General features: G+C 36.2%; 2 protein-coding genes across 4 annotated transcripts; one reads left to right on the forward strand and one right to left on the reverse strand.

Moving 5' to 3' along the window:
* The first annotated feature begins 3,638 nt into the window (after positions 1 to 3,638).
* LOC132275121 (photosystem II D1 precursor processing protein PSB27-H2, chloroplastic) lies at positions 3,639 to 6,596 on the forward strand. 2 transcript variants are annotated; one of them, XM_059776523.1, is made up of 4 exons: positions 3,639 to 3,713; positions 4,358 to 4,540; positions 5,172 to 5,584; positions 6,275 to 6,596. In XM_059776523.1, exons 2-4 carry the CDS (start codon positions 4,459 to 4,461, stop codon positions 6,410 to 6,412), a joined length of 633 nt encoding a protein of 210 aa, XP_059632506.1. In that variant the 5' UTR covers positions 3,639 to 3,713; positions 4,358 to 4,458; the 3' UTR covers positions 6,413 to 6,596. The 2 variants fall into 2 exon arrangements, with proteins under 2 accessions (XP_059632506.1, XP_059632507.1); XM_059776524.1 differs by having other exon boundaries at positions 3,646 to 3,713; positions 4,362 to 4,540.
* A 595-nt stretch (positions 6,597 to 7,191) lies between these two features.
* Positions 7,192 to 13,421, reverse strand: LOC132275120 (imidazoleglycerol-phosphate dehydratase 1, chloroplastic-like). Of its 2 annotated transcripts, XM_059776522.1 has the most exons (9): positions 13,111 to 13,421; positions 12,885 to 13,012; positions 12,437 to 12,541; positions 11,947 to 12,039; positions 9,989 to 10,063; positions 9,561 to 9,623; positions 8,457 to 8,566; positions 7,755 to 7,827; positions 7,192 to 7,680 (listed from the first exon to the last, which is right to left on the reverse strand). In XM_059776522.1, the coding sequence occupies exons 1-8, from the start codon at positions 13,337 to 13,339 to the stop codon at positions 7,800 to 7,802; spliced, it is 831 nt and encodes a 276-aa protein (XP_059632505.1). In that variant the 5' UTR covers positions 13,340 to 13,421; the 3' UTR covers positions 7,192 to 7,680; positions 7,755 to 7,799. The 2 variants fall into 2 exon arrangements, with proteins under 2 accessions (XP_059632505.1, XP_059632504.1); XM_059776521.1 differs by lacking the exon at positions 9,989 to 10,063 and having other exon boundaries at positions 13,111 to 13,405.
* Between the last annotated feature and the right edge of the window lie 2,478 nt (positions 13,422 to 15,899).

Genomic DNA, 15,899 nt, shown 5'->3' on the forward strand with positions numbered 1-15,899 from the left:
CAGAGAGAGTTAAACACTCCTAGCTTCACAGATTTAAACATAGTTTAAATACCTGATTAAGTCCCTACTGTCCAAGCTAATCTAAGTAAGCAGACTTAATTAACACCACAACAGAAGCTTTAATCTAACCATATACATCAATTAAACCCTCCATAATCACCCTGTATTCAATTGAATACTCCAAAAACAACTACTGCATGCAAAACTTACTGGAGAACAAAGGAAAAAAATAAAAATTCACCAAAGGAGACGTCTCCGAAAAGTGGAGCCGCCTCCTTTAGACCTTGGAGCCGGCTCCACTTTTTGGAGCCGCCTCCACCTAAAAAGGGAGCCGGATCTCTCCAACGGAGAGCCGGCTCTCTCCCTCTTTGTCTCGTTTCTTCGCCCTCTATCTTCGTTTTTACGCCTTTGCTACCTCACGCCATGATTTTCGGAAACTGTAACCCACTCCCAGTACATCCCAGTTCGTGCTTAAGTCCAGTTAACATTACACACATTGCTTTAAACAGAGATTCATGCAAGCAAACAACAGGTTCTTAACAGTTTTACAAAGCGTGAAAACTTGTAGACCAGTTTCGGTTTAAGCACAAACAAAGAATGTTTTAATTGATCTGATTAATCCTAAAATTATTTAAGAATGCAAAGAACATGAAACCTAAGGGAGAGAGTGAGGATAGAACTTGCCTTACACCGACGTTCGTCCAAATCGTCCGACCGAATCCTCTGTTTACTTTCTGTTTTCCTCCCAGCCGTCTCTAAACTCTTTGTATCTTACTGTGGCATAATATCCTTCTAAAAACCCTAGGCAGACACCCTAGAGGAGTATTTATAGGCCACATTAATCCTAGACTCTCTTAAACCCTAAGTGGATTTGCTCGGCCCATAGAGAAAATTAGGTTAAATGCACTGTCGGTTGTGAGCTATGATTCTAATTTATAACCATCCATATGCAACCTTCCCTACAGCCACGTTAAAAACAGAAACTAATTTAAACTAATAATGAAAACTATCAATTAATTCAAATGAAACAAATAATAACAATTAAAGCAAATAATTCCCATAACTAAACAATTAACCAGTCAAATTGCAAACAAACAGTTAAACAATAAATAAATAAAAAAACAATCAAAACAAATAAAACAGAGTTACAATTAAATCACAATTAATTAATGCCAACCAATTCATCATTTAAACAAATAAAACTCAACTTAAACAATTAAATAAATTTCCAGGTCTATCCTTTTAAATTAGGGGTATTACAGCTCCAGAGCCTTTGTGTTGCAGCTTGCATAGCTTTGAATGGGAGTCTTTTGTGGGGGTATATACCAACAATATGGTAGGAAGACCAAAAGAAATTTCCTTCTTACACAATCTCCAGCGGAGGATCAACGTAACCTACTGAGGGGGGTGCAATAAATTCAAGGGACATTACATCTATGGGACTGTGAGTTCTAACAATATCCACCCAGGCTTTGTTAAATTGGTGGATAGAGGCAACAGTGGTAATGGTGATGGGGAGTTGGTAGATGTGGTGAGGGGTTCACTGTGGGGGCCACTGTAGGAATGATAGTGTCACAGTCAATACTTTTGACTAAACAGCCATTTGGGTTAGAACAAATAATCTTTTGGTGAGTTGGTAAGTTGTCAGAGCATACAATAAGGGTGAGGCTATGATGTACCTGTGACATGGGGGGACATGTGGGTGAGTTTGAATTCTGATTCAAATTTGAATTTGCATGTGGAGGTGTGTGACTGACGTGGTGGTTGGGGTAGTGGTGGAGGGTTGTGCAGTTTTGCTGCTGCTGTTCCGGTAGAGGAGGTGGATGAAAGGATTCATCATCATGAGGGGAGGTGATGTGGTTTGTAGTGACGATTTGATCGCCGAGGGTTGGGTTATTTAGTGCGTGAGGTTCATTCTCGGTAAAAAGCTTGGTTACTCTATCCTCACCAGCCCGTGGTTGCCTAAGTTCAGCGACTATCTTTTTCAGCTCAAGGAACAGAGTCAAGAACCTAGAAGCCTCCTTTAACATACCTTGGACCTTCACCAGCTCCAGTTCCTTTTCTTGAAGAAGAGACTTGAGCCTTGCAATTTCTTCAATGAGCTCAATTTTTTCAGCATCCATAACCGCCGTATCAATGCCATCAGGAAGTAGGACCACATTGCTAACTTCAAGCCCAGAGGGGTTTAAGAGCCTGTCATTTTGCAATGCACGCCTAACCTTTTTTTTCATAAATCCTGTAACTGAAGGTGAACGTGGAAGTAGGTGATTAGGATAATTATGTCTTGATGTGTTGGAGGAATTTTTCTTGTCCACAATATTTTTTGTGGGTGGAAGTGGTGGTTTGGCTGTATTAAGGGTTTTGAGATAGGTGACAACTTTTTCTTGTGTAGGACGGGAGGGTATTGTTTTGTGACTATTGTTTAGGTTGGGTGGAGTCTGATACAGTTTGAGAGGGTGGTGGAGGGATTTTGAATTGTTAGCTGGTAAGAATGGTGGTTTTAGATGATTCGGTGGCCGGCGATGGAACTCAGGGGGTTTCATGATAGAGAGAGAGAGAGGGGTTGATCCTTAATCCCCACTACTGGTTGTGAGATGAAGAGTTTCATGTATTCCTTCATGTATTCAATACAATATACAATATAATATTTTCCCATTCCTTTATTTATAACGTAATTAACGAATCAGCCCAAAGGCGGATCCAGGGGTGGGCGAAGGTGGGCTTCAGCCGACCGTAAAAAAAAAAAAAAAAAAAAAAAAAAAAAAAAATATATATATATATATATATATATATATATATATATATATATATATATATATAAATGGTAGCCCACCCCAAATTAGTCCAATCTAAAGTTAGCTCACCTCATTCAGAAATGCTTGATCAGCCCTTGAATCAGCCCCATAAATGTTTAAACTGTTCATCACTAACTTTGTATGTGTTCATGAGCATAAACAATTTAGAATTGACTTATTTAAAATTCAACTTGATTTTGTCTATTAAGTAAACAAGTTAGGTTCAAGCTTAATTTTTTAGCTCATTTAATAAAAAATTAGTCCCTTAAGCTTGCCTCATATGAACTCATGAACGCTAACCTCCTGTAGATTTACGTGTGTTTATATAGATTTATGAACACTTTCATAAATAAAAATGCGTTGAACATGCACAAAATCTTTCGTCTACGAACGCATTCAAAGGTGTAAATAGTGTAATACCTTCATTTTGAAAGACATAATTAAAAATATGTTGAACATGTACAAAATGGAAAGAATACATGTTGAGTAATGTAGGGATTTTTGGTTTAACTTTCATAAAACATTTCTCAAAGACTCAATAAAATAAAAACGAATTTTAAAGAATAATAACAGATTTTTCCTTGAAAATATACAATTTTATAACTAATTTTTTTTAAAAATAATTTATAAAACTAGCACCCAAAAAAGACAGTTTTATGATTTTTTAAATTGTTCTTAAAAAACTGAACTTAAAAGACTTCTCTTAAATTTGCAACTACGTGAGGGTCAATCTAGAATACTGAAAGAATATAAGGGTATTTACAGAAATCTCAATATCTCAATGAAGTGACTAATATATCCTCCATCTTTAGGAAAATTATCTTTTGTGTCTATTGGGATAAAATCAACCCAACTTCTGATACCCGTTTGAACAAGAAGGAAGAAGATAGGGCCTTGAAGCAGAGAAAAGCAACCAAGGTAAGCTTCAAAGTCTGATCAAACTCCAATAAATGAGTTTGTCTAGTATCCATATGACTGTGTTAACTTACTTGTATTTCAATCTTTAAACTCCACACAACATTAATTAATTGTACCCAACTCTGTCATTATACAATTGTTGTAATGGGATTATGTATTACCCGTTGTTTCTACATCTTTCGCTCCCTTTCTTTTCTAAAATTGTGTGTGTTTGTGTGTGTGTATTGAATTATATGTCTGAATCAAGAATTGATTTACACTATATGCAACTTTATGTGGCTCTGGGTTTTTTTTGGCTTCTTTTTATTTTTTTTGGATACAAAATTATAGATTGATTGTACCTGAATGAAGTTATGGCATAGTACTGTTTAACCAATAATTTTCTATAAATATGGAAAATTCATTAAAGGCTCAAATTTATCATGATGGAACAATTAGAAAATTTAAAGTCATTGGAATATGAGAAATAATATACTAAGCTTCGGCTTATCACCTGGACTTTCAGAATAAAATGCTTAGTTTATACATTTATTTTGCATAAAATTTACTTCTTGATGCATTTCCTCACCCCTGAATGAGAATGTAGTTTGTAGTAGTAAGAAAACCGCTATATATGTTATGACACCAATCTTTGTTTCATGAAGGTAGATGGCATGCTCATTTTGTGTTGGTACTTAAAGAGGTAGCTGTGGTGTGTCGAATGCACTGGACGTAGCTTATCTGTTTGTTGAAATTTGGAGCCAGGATGGCTGCTTTTCTTGCAGTGAAGAGATGCCCCACAATTGTTTCCAATTCGATTGAGAAAGTTTCAGAACCTGTTAACAAGTGTAAGTAGCTGTTTTCATATAAGGACTTTTGTTTGAAAGAAGGAACAAGTCTGTTTAGATGGGGGACTGGAACTTTTCGTAGTTTTGATAATAGTCTTTTCATAGTTTTCCTTTCCTTTAATGCTGTTTGCCTAGATAAAATGTGTTTAGTCATCCACCGTGAAATTGAAAACCACGAGGAGGAAGTTTGTAATAATTTTAAATGTTCAACATGGAATCTGACTTTTCGTAATTTTTCTCATAGTTACAACATTTCCCAATTTTGTTCACAAATATGAAACACATGGTGTCCTTAGTCGTTTGTCCCATGAAGGTAAGTACGGTAAGAAATATTAGGACACGAAGTATCAATCTTTCACCAATTGTCTGCACTGCATGGCCTTTTTGTGTACCAATTCACCGGGATTATTCAAATGCATTTTATTGTATCAAATTACCTGAATTGCAATTTTGCTGAAAATCCTGAACTTATCTCTAGCTCACATAGTGTTTTTGCGTTCCCTGATTATGTTGTTTGTGTGTCCTTTTGCCACAGAGGCACTGAGATGATTTCTTTATCTATTTCCATCCAGATGCAGTTGTTCGTCATGTTCATTTTGTTTTTCTTTGACTGTTTTCTGCAACATAACAGATGAACAGCAATCCAGATGTCAGCTAGTGCTACCCTCCCAACGAACACCTTCTCGTCGGCAACTTGTTTTAGCATGTGGTAGTGTTTCATTAGTTACCATTGTGAACCTCAACTGTAGCTTAACGCCATTACCAGCTTGGGCAGGAGATGAGTCAGATAGCCAAGAGGACAAGGATGAGGGCGTCGTTGGGGCCGTAAAATCGTTATTTGACCCTGACGAGAAAACAAAGTCTGGGAAAGTGTTGCCAAAGGCTTACTTGAAGTCAGCTAGAGAGGTGGTGAAGACACTGCGTGAATCATTAAATGAAGACCCCAAGGACATTGCTAAATTTAGACGGACTGCAGAAGCAGCAAAGGAGTCAATCCGAGAGTACTTGAGTGGTTGGAAGGGGCAACTAAAAGTAGTCAATGAGGTACCTTCCTTTGCTAGCTTGTCTGAGTTCAATGCACATGGTGATTTCTCATTCACCTATCTTGAGATTTGGTCCGGTATTGTTAGCAGTGATTTCTAAGGAGAATAAGAACAAAATTTTAAGACTCATCCTTGCCTTCGTTACATCTTTTTGGACCATTTTACAGTCATATAATTTTGTTAGATCTTTATGATCTCTTGAATTGCTTAACTTTCTGTTTTCTCAGGCACATCTTATTATTTCTTTAAATATATATATATAAACTAGAAGGGTACGTGTGCAATGGTTCTATTTCTTTCTGCACTGTTGATTTCTTAAGCTTTATAATTGTTCTTCACCATATAGTTACTTGACCACATTGCTCCAGTCCACTGCTTGTTACCATTTTAACCTCAAATGTTGGTAAATTTCTGTTTTCCTTTTCTTCTGGTGCTCTTTTGGCAACCATAAACCAGATCACAGTACTCTTTCAAGAGAGTAATTTCCTTCTTGAAAAATTGAAATTGAAAGATATTCTTCACGGAAAATTCATTGTGTTTGATGAGTAATATCTGACTTGAATGCATGGATTGAATAATTGTTTTCTGTGCAAATTTTTTTTTTTTTTTTTTTTTAAGTTATGTTTACCATTTTTAGCACCTTTTACTCTCTTTTTTCGTGGATATTTTTATATTGTGGCTCTTCTTGCAGGAATCTTACGTTGAGATTGAGAAAGCAATCAGATCCCTTGCCAGCTTCTACTCAAATGCAGGTCCATCTGCGCCGCTTCCAGAGGGGGTCAAATCCCAAATTATTAACAGTTTAGACGCAGCCGAGGAATTTTTGTAACAAGAATTGTGCCATTATATCATGTCAACTACATCAAGTGTCCAACCAGCACACTTGCAGATGGAAATTCAGCCTCAATCTTTTGCTGTATCCATTTTTCTTTGGTTAATTAAGTCTCGGAATATTTTTGTATTGATACAGTTTTTTGATGTAATTCAATACGTGCAACTAGATTTGTCATTTATATTTCTTCTTGACATGTTTAAAAGATGGTGCAAGCGACAGTTTAGTGGTAACAAGATTGTAATCATACAAAACACTGAAAAATACAAAGTAATAAGAAAGGGAGGATTATACTACTTTTTGCATGGATTAGCAAATACAATTTGATGTTAGTTTTGTGACTCTTCGGAAATTCTTGGAAACTATAAGATCTGTTTGGTTCAGTCTGTTGTGTGTTTTACAATTCTCATAAAACAGAAGTGTTTTCAGAAACCAATGCCATGGTTGTTTATGGATCCGGGGGATTACATTACTACACTGTGAGAACTATGGTTTAATGTTTATAGATTCGGGCAACAATGTCAAATCAAGGTCATATATATTTCTAAATAAGTGAGAGGGTTATTACAATGTGTTTCAATGCGATTGGTTTTTTTTTTTTTTTTTTTTTTTTTTTTTTTTCACTATTGGACTAAAGTATTTGGATTGGAATGAGTTTCATCTTTAATTTAAACAGCAGAACTTGCAGGAGTGCTAATCAATTGTAGAAATACCATGAACAATGCAGTGCTTTTGTCTCAGGCAGTAACAAATGACATAGAGCAAGATGGTACCTATCAGGAAAAGGAAAAATACAACATCATGGTTTAATATTAAAACAGGATGTTTCAAGTCCAAACACCTCACAAATCCAGTAAACAGATTTATTGGTAATTTTGTAGGAAACTAAGCACAACTGGCAAATGAAGAACCCAGCGTGTAAAATTATTAGAAAAATAAATTACGTCAAATGAAAGACAACACTACTATTTTATTCTCTAGCTTTAACGGGGCCAATAACCTAAAACAAGAATCTGTCTGCCTTCTGCACTTCTAATGTCTTTAACATCCCTTGCCAGAACAGGAAAGACAACAGCATATTAGACCATTTTTTGCGAGAGATTATTATATGGTCCGGGACTACATGGTCTAGGCTAATCACAACCCGCCACAAAAGCAAAAAACTGAATAAAGCTGACACATTTCCTTGCATGGCGGGTTGTGATTGGCCAGCACCATGTAATAATTTCTCTTTTTTTGCCTCGTACTTCATCGAATGATAGTAACTGCAAAAGATGAGCAATCATCAGAACAATCTCAATGTTGTATATTTCGGGAAAAAAAGGAGGTTGGATACTACCTTATGGTTACCATAATCCACTTTTGGCATCATGACTTTGAAGAATCAAGAACGGGATAGAACACCTTTTGAGCTGCACATAGACAATAACCACTGCAACTTTAGATTGAGTTTTACATGCCATGATACTAAGCATGAAGGTCAATGAACAGTTTTAGAAAATGCAGGGGAAGACTCGATTGTTTCCAAGCAGGCAAGGAAACAATTTATTGTACTTCATATTTACTCAAGCAGGCGAACCTACAACACTGAAAGCTTACAATACCTATTAGCCCCCTATTTAGTTGGAAACATGTTCAAAATACACCAAATTGAAAAAGAACCGACTCCAACAATCAGTTTAAAAAACACGGAATAAAATTTTTCAGCTTTAAACCTGCAAATCAGAACACGGTCATCAAAGATAACCCTCACTCATAAAGGAATTATCCAAGGTTTATCTGAATAAAAAGGCACACTTCCTAGGCACACCTAGAAGTGAAAATGGAAACAAAAAACTATTAAGCACTAGCTATACACCGAGGAAGCAAGAAAAGTTTTTCATAACAAAGCCACTGTAATTAAATAGTAATGTAAACTTCCATTTAGCAAGCCAGATTTAAGAGACGAAAACACACCCCAATTAATAGTAGAACAGACTAGTGTGGAATTTGAGGGTAATTGAGAATCAAGCAATCTCTTTAATCAAATAAAAATTCATACCTTGGCACAGTCCCATGACGACGAGGATCATATTCTGTTGCTTGCCGAAGAGCTCTTGCAAAAGCCTTGAATGTTGCCTCAATGATATGGTGAGAATTCTTTCCAGCAAGCTGCTTCCACCAAAATTAAGATATTATGAGAATACTGGAGCTCAAATAAAAAAACCATTAGAACATCCTAGCCAATTTCTTTAAGATTTACTGGCAAAATTAACTAAAATAAGTAACAATAGTCCTGGCCTAAAGTGTGCCTGAAAAATGACAGTAACATTCACATCAAATTAAATGTATTATGAAAATTTATTTAACGAATAACAATTCACTCATTACAAAGTTTTTTTTTCGATAAGTCAATTTTTGTGACCAGAAAATAAATGATGTACAATAAGTTTCAAAATATGCTTTCGGTTACAGAGATACTAAAACAGGAGAGGAAAACACCTAACAATAAAAAAGTTTACTCAAACCTCAAGAGGTTAGGAAACAAACAACAAACTCATTTGATATTGAAGATTTACAATCAGACCAATTGCCTAGGCTTTTGAACTGTATCTCAATTGGGATCCTCAACATAAAGCCCATTTTGGAGCTCATCCAAGTAGTGGAATGATTCCTCTTGAACCTCAACAACAATGGGCCCCGTCGACTCTTGAATGATGTGCTCCGATTCTTTAAGAATGACTGAAGCCAACTCAAAAGAAGATAAACAGAAATATATTGGACGATGAAGCAAGAGGATTAGCTTTTTCAGAGCTATCCTCCTTTCCTTGGAAGAATTACAACATCTTTCCCTTTTTTCCTTTTTACTTCCTCCCACTCACTCAAATTTTGTTGAGAAATTGAATTCTCCTTCGCTCTCCATTCTTGTTTTGGATGAGTAGTAGGTTTGGAAAGGCGTGATGGAATGGTATGGCCAAAAGAATTACAATTAACACATCTTTGAGGCGTCCATGGAACCTCAATCCTTATTTGAAAAGGATCCCCCCATTGACCATAAGTGAATTGACAGAGTTTAATATTTCTTCCTAAGAATGTATTGTCTCCTAATAATGTATTGTCACGTCAAATTCAGTAAATAGATGTAAGGAACTTTCAGTATTGTTACCTGCCGAATGTGGAGTGTCATACCAGAAGTATTGACCAGAGACTGAAAAAAGTGCTCCACCAGCTGAGCATAACAGAGTTCCATAAATGCATCAGTTAATTACATTGGATAAATGTTTAAATGGGAAACAGGGAAAAGGGAATTAAATAAATAGAATTAAATATAAAAATATAAAATTACAAAAAAAGTATAGAAGATTATTAAACAATATTTGAAAATTTATATGAAGCAACTTAAACTAAAAGCACACCATTGTGTGAACCAAAAATAAAAATTACATGGAAGATTGATTAATACTGATGCTAAGCCAATGTTCCCGTGCAAAACCCTAACCATGCATAACATGTTTCACCCCACACTAAAGAGGCAGAATGAGAAATGGTGGAAAAGAGATTTGTGAATGTGGACGTAACAAAAGAATAATCTACCTGAGTGTCATATGTTCCAACTCTGTCAGTGGGTATGTGTAAATCATAACTTAAATGCGGCCGTCCAGATAAATCCTAAAGCAGACATAATAACAAAATAAGTAAATATATCAAGTTTGCACAAGAAATTAAATAAATAATTTCTGTTGAAACCCACAATAAATCATCAAAAAAAAGTAACAAAAAAAAGTTTATATGGTTCTACTTCTTTTTTTCAATAATCGTAAGCGATAAGAAATTGAACGCTTGCCCACCTCCCATTAAGATGCTGTGGGAGCACCTTCCCCACTGTGAATCCGTGATACAAACAGCTTTGGGAAAGAGCATCAGGGAGCACTTGTAGAGTTTTATCAAGACAATTCACACCTAGGACAAATGTGTGTGTACTTGCATGTATGTATTGGTATGGTCATAATTTGGTGGAAAGCTTCCACCAAGCTGTCCCTTAGGTAGTTTTCTATAGTTACCTTGTTCTTGCCACAACAACCTCTATATATCTTCCACTCGAGGTATGCTTTCTACATTGTTAGTTCTGTAATTAGTATGGATTAAATGCTTTACAGTCCAAGGAGAATAGAAGGGCTTATCCTATACTGCCTTAAAGAAGTCTTTTGCTATACTATACAATACTAATATATAATAGTATATTGTATAGCACATAGTTGACAAAGGCACGCTGGGTGTGTGCCTCAGGCACTAGGCGCATCAAGGCCCAGCCTTTGCGTCTGGCATAGCCTCAAGCGAGGCGACTTCAATCAGGCGCGCCTATTGGCAAGCCGCAGCAAGCGTAGGGCACATATGGGGCGCGTCTGATTGAAACTCTCTTTCTTTTTGTTTTTTCTAATGGTTGTTCAAATCTGATTGGTGCACATATATCTGACAGTGGACTTTACCACATATTAGAGATGTAAATAAGAGGGTAAAGTACCCAAAGACCTCAAGTTCAAACACACTAGGTTGATTTCGATTTAAAGCAAGCACACACAACCACCCCACCCCCCCCCCCCCCCCCCCCCCCCTCTCCTCGCTATTGCAGTGATTGTCTCTCCACGCGCGCGCGCGCGGGGGCGGGGGGGGGAGGGCTTGAACAACACAAGATAAAAAATTTATTGCATCAAAATATAACTTCTCATATAAGATTACCAGTCAAATGAATTGGTGGAATCCTCTTGATTGCACTGCTGAGCAAATTTTTTAATCACTCCCTCTCATCATTTAAGATTATCATCATAATCATTTTTACTCCGTGTCAATCTTAAAGACCACTAACATTCTACTTATATATTGCTCGAGTAAATCAACAGCCTATACCAAATTTTTTTTTTTTTTTGATAAGTCTCATCATAATATATGCATCCTCATCGTGCCAAACAGTCTACCAAATTAAATCAGCCCCAGACATAGTTTTTAAAATTTTACAATATAATTGAATTTTAATTGGATTTGAATCATTTGATAGAATCCTCATTCTATTTGAGAAATCACACAATCACTTCAAGATATAGTTTTTATATTTTCCCTCACACAATAAGATTATGACTGAAACCAATAATCAGCACTACTAAAAACATAAATCATACACATAGCAATTACTGAACCATAGCGATTTAATCATGTGATAAGAAATATAATCAACGAACTCTCTACTACAAAATCAGATAAAATTTAAAGCTCAAATCTCGAAAATTGAAGGACAATAAGTACAGAAAGGATAAATATAACTGAAATATCAAAACCATATCTTTTTACAGTCACATAACTAAAATACAGTATTACAATCAACGCTCAAATGATAGAATTATACAAAAGCACTTCTCGTTTCTTATGGAAAATGGAGTTCCTTGCTCATTCACTCCAACAATATAGTAATTCAACGCAGAAATCCTTCTAGCATAAAGAACTTCCATATTATGATATATTATTATTTTTATAAGTAATATTATGATATATTAACATACCAGTGAAACATGTATTAATGCTTCATCAAGAGGAGCTGAGAAGTCACCAAAGCGGTTAATTCCTTTTCTATCGCCGAGTGCCTTTAGCAAAGCCTACATAAATTAGAAAAGTTAAACTATTACTTTCAATACCCAAAGTAATGAAAATGAATGTGACATTACGTAAACACTAGCAAATGAGCAGCTATTTAGATGCCCATGATCCCATGAGGAATTAAACCAATCCATTGTGCTCTACAAAGTTTGGCAAAATACAATTCAACATATATTAAAAGGCATAACCAAATTCACCCTTATAAGATAGCAATGAGACATTTATTGAAATCTTAGATGATCAAGAAACACATAACAATAATTGAAAGCTCACTAATATAAAAGAGATTCTGAACAAATGACATGTAAAACACAGTGGACAAAATACAATATATGTTAGACGTCCAAACAACCATGAAAGGCATACAGAAAAGTTCACTAGCATTTGGAAGATTACCGTTCCAATAGCAAGGGCAACATCTTCATTCGTGTGATGATCATCGATATGAATGTCACCGGTAGCCTTTACATGCACGTCAAATAACCCATGCGATGCAAGTTGCTAACATAAACATCAAGAAGGAAAAAACACATCAAACAAAATTCAAAACAGAAGAGAAGATCATGACAAAATAAAAGCCTTTCGTTTGGATGCAGATAAAACAGGGGACAGAAAATATTCATATTAGGCCCAGTTGAATGTAGTTCTAAAAACTGAGAAGTATAACATTATTTTTTCCCTTCTCTACATTTCCTGGGCAAAAAAATGGAGAATAAGTTTCCACTATTTGAAGTATGAAGGTTTAATACCTAAAAAAATTCAAATCTCCTCCGGCAAAAATTTCCCATCAAACCAAAGAGGGAGTTAACCAAACTAAATTAGAAATTAGGTAAGAAGTACATACATCCAACATGTGATCAAGAAATGGGATTCCAGTACTGCTATCAGCAACACCCGTACCATCCAAGTTCATTTTCACCGACACATTGGTCTCATTTGTTACTCTTTTCACCTCTCCGATTCGATCAACAACTGGAAGTCGAAAACAATTAGTATTCATATTCAACAACGAATCTTTCAGAACCTCAGAATCGATATCAAATTGAAGAAAAATTAGGTTAGGGTTTTACCGGTATCATTTGGAAAAGATGTCACTGGAGAGCCGTTGTCACCGACCACGGAAGCGCGAGGGATTGTTCTCTGAGCGTCCATGAGACGAAGTCTGTCGTGGTGACGCAACGTGGAGAATAGTTGCTGGGGGTGGGAAGGGATGAGAGTGGTCTGCGAAACCCTAACCCTAGTTTTCAGTAATTGCGATGAAGAAGAACAGTTTAGAAGATGAGAAGGAGACAGCTCCATCCCAGACGATTGAGAATTGCAACCACACGACAGGCAATGTTTGATCGGCAAAGACCACAGTGGTCTTGCTTCACGACGCCGTTTAATTACTTATGACGTCGTAACCTCGTAATTATTCCTAGATAAAGTGTGTGGTAATTAACAGTAATTATTTATCTTGATGATGTGTTAATTAACAGTAATTTTTATAATTTAAGGTAAATTGCAGAAAACACTCATTTACTTTAAAATTTTCGTAGATTCCCCCTTGAACCTTCGTTTTGGTACAAAGTCCCCCTAAAACTATTCGAAGATGCTGCAAATCACCTCTTGCTATTTGGAACCATTACAAAGTTGATGCTGAAATTTCTATAAGAAATAATCTCAAAATCATTTTATTTATAATTTGACCCGTAAAGTAAATGGGTTATTGATTTCGATCTTATAATTCTCTCACACATATTCATATAGAGAAATAATAGGCTCTCTGAAAATGAAGGTCAAACTTGTATCTGAATGCACCAGCACCGCTGGATGCTTTCAAGTGAGATTCACATGAATCCAACGTGAAAGCACCTAATGACTTCTGTTCAGCCTTCCACTTTAGTCAATTTATAAATCATGATGCAAAGTCCTAATTTAAGTTGCAATTGACAAAATTTCTAATTTGAGAAAGATAGGTCTTGAATAACAGTTATATTATAATTCAATGGTTAATGATAATTACTTGATTGTTTGTTTACTAATAACATCATCAATAAGTACTAAGGTAACTTTCCTGGTCATTCTCTTGAGCATCAGTGCTTCCTTGTTAGATCATCTTATTCATAATGCATGTATTTCTTTTTTAGAATTGTGATTTAAGTAGGTGTTTTGTCTCGTCAAAAACTAAAGGGCATTATAATCCATCAACCAAAACTGTACTACCCAGAATACTTTTATACAGCGAAGCCTAACCAAACCAGATTGTGCACCAAACCAGATTGTGTCTTAAAATTATGAATTGATCGAATACCTGCTCATAAAATCATAATGTTGCAAATTATTAACCAGCCCAAGCCTATTCCAATATGTCCAGGTTTGTGAAGCAAGCCAGAGTTAGCCCCAGTGCATGAGACTTTGGTAATTGTAGGGTCCTTATTGGGACATAGCGGAAGCAAAAGAAAGAAAGAAAACAGCAATTCTAGCCACAACACAAGATATATACGTGGTTCACCCAAAATCAGGGTTACATCCACGGATGAGAAGAGATTTATTATATATGTAGAGATATTACAATAATAGAGAATTTCAACACCGGACCATGCACACAAACTCTTGACCGAGTTCTTCGTGTACGCCACGAAACTCCCTCTCGCCATCAGTGTTCACTCTACCAAACCCGTAACTCACCCCTACCATCATTGTACTCCCTCATGAGGCTACATCTCTTTCAACTCATAACTCTCAACAATAGCCTAAGTGTCTATTTATAGAGTCACATACCCAATTCTTTTGTGGACAAGAATTACAATTTCTTAGAACCCAATTCACGTTTTTATAAGAAACTACCATAAAAAATACACTCTAAAATAGAAACTAATAATAATGGAAAGTTGAGACATAATTCCTAACAGCCCTTAGAATGTCAGATGTATGCAATTTTATTTCTGCATGGAGGCAACTAATGATATACGTACCTGCCATTAATACAAGATTACATATTAAAAATTGCATTGCATCTCTCTACAAGTGCTTTAACACATTTATTTATTTATTTTTTTCTCCTCCTCCAAGCAGTAAACCTCAAGCACAAGAGGAAAGATCCTCATTGAGTACAGAAACAAGCCATGACGGCCAAACTTGCCAATGCAAGTCTCCCTCCCCTTGATTAAAGGCCCATTTACCCACTTGATGAGCAACTTTGTTACATAATTTAGGACACCATAAGAGCTTAAATCCTAAATTATTAAGTAACAGAGACTCAATATCCTGAGTAATAGCCATACAAAGAGAGTTAGATGGCCGCAAATTTGCCACGGATTGACAATCCACTTCAACGTCAACATAAGCGTAACCCCACTAACAAAGCAACTGTAGTCCTTCTGTTAAGACCAGAGCTTCCGCGGCCTCTGCACTGAAAGCTGTATCAAAAAATACGGATGCCACCTTGATAGCTTCTCCTTTTGCATTTCTAAGCACCAAGCCTCCCTTAGACCTACCAGAAATGGCGTCGAAAGCTGCATCAGTGTTAAGTTTAACTCTACCATTGGAAGGGGCAATCCATTTGTTCCCAAGAGATGGCCATTGTTGGGTTTGTAAGGAAGAGAGGGTTGATGGAGAGGATTCCACGGAATTATGAAATTCATGAAAATAAAAAACTACTTTTTCCATAATGAAGGTGGGATCCCAAGCAATTTTATTAAACATCCAATTATTTCTACCCTTCCAAAGTTGCCAAAGTAAGAAGGAGGCCAAGCTGAAGAGTGAAAACATTTCCTCACTATTCCGCCACATTGAAAATAACTCCCTCCATCTAGAAACCCAAGACCCACTGAAACCTTGAAACTGAATTCTCAAAGGACTAAAGCGCCAAATAAAG

The sequence above is a fragment of the Cornus florida genome, unplaced genomic scaffold (assembly GCF_030987335.1).
Source record: "Cornus florida cultivar Cherokee Brave unplaced genomic scaffold, ASM3098733v1 CherokeeBrave_3.0.0_Hap2_Chr09, whole genome shotgun sequence".
Lineage (NCBI taxonomy): Eukaryota > Viridiplantae > Streptophyta > Magnoliopsida > Cornales > Cornaceae > Cornus > Cornus florida.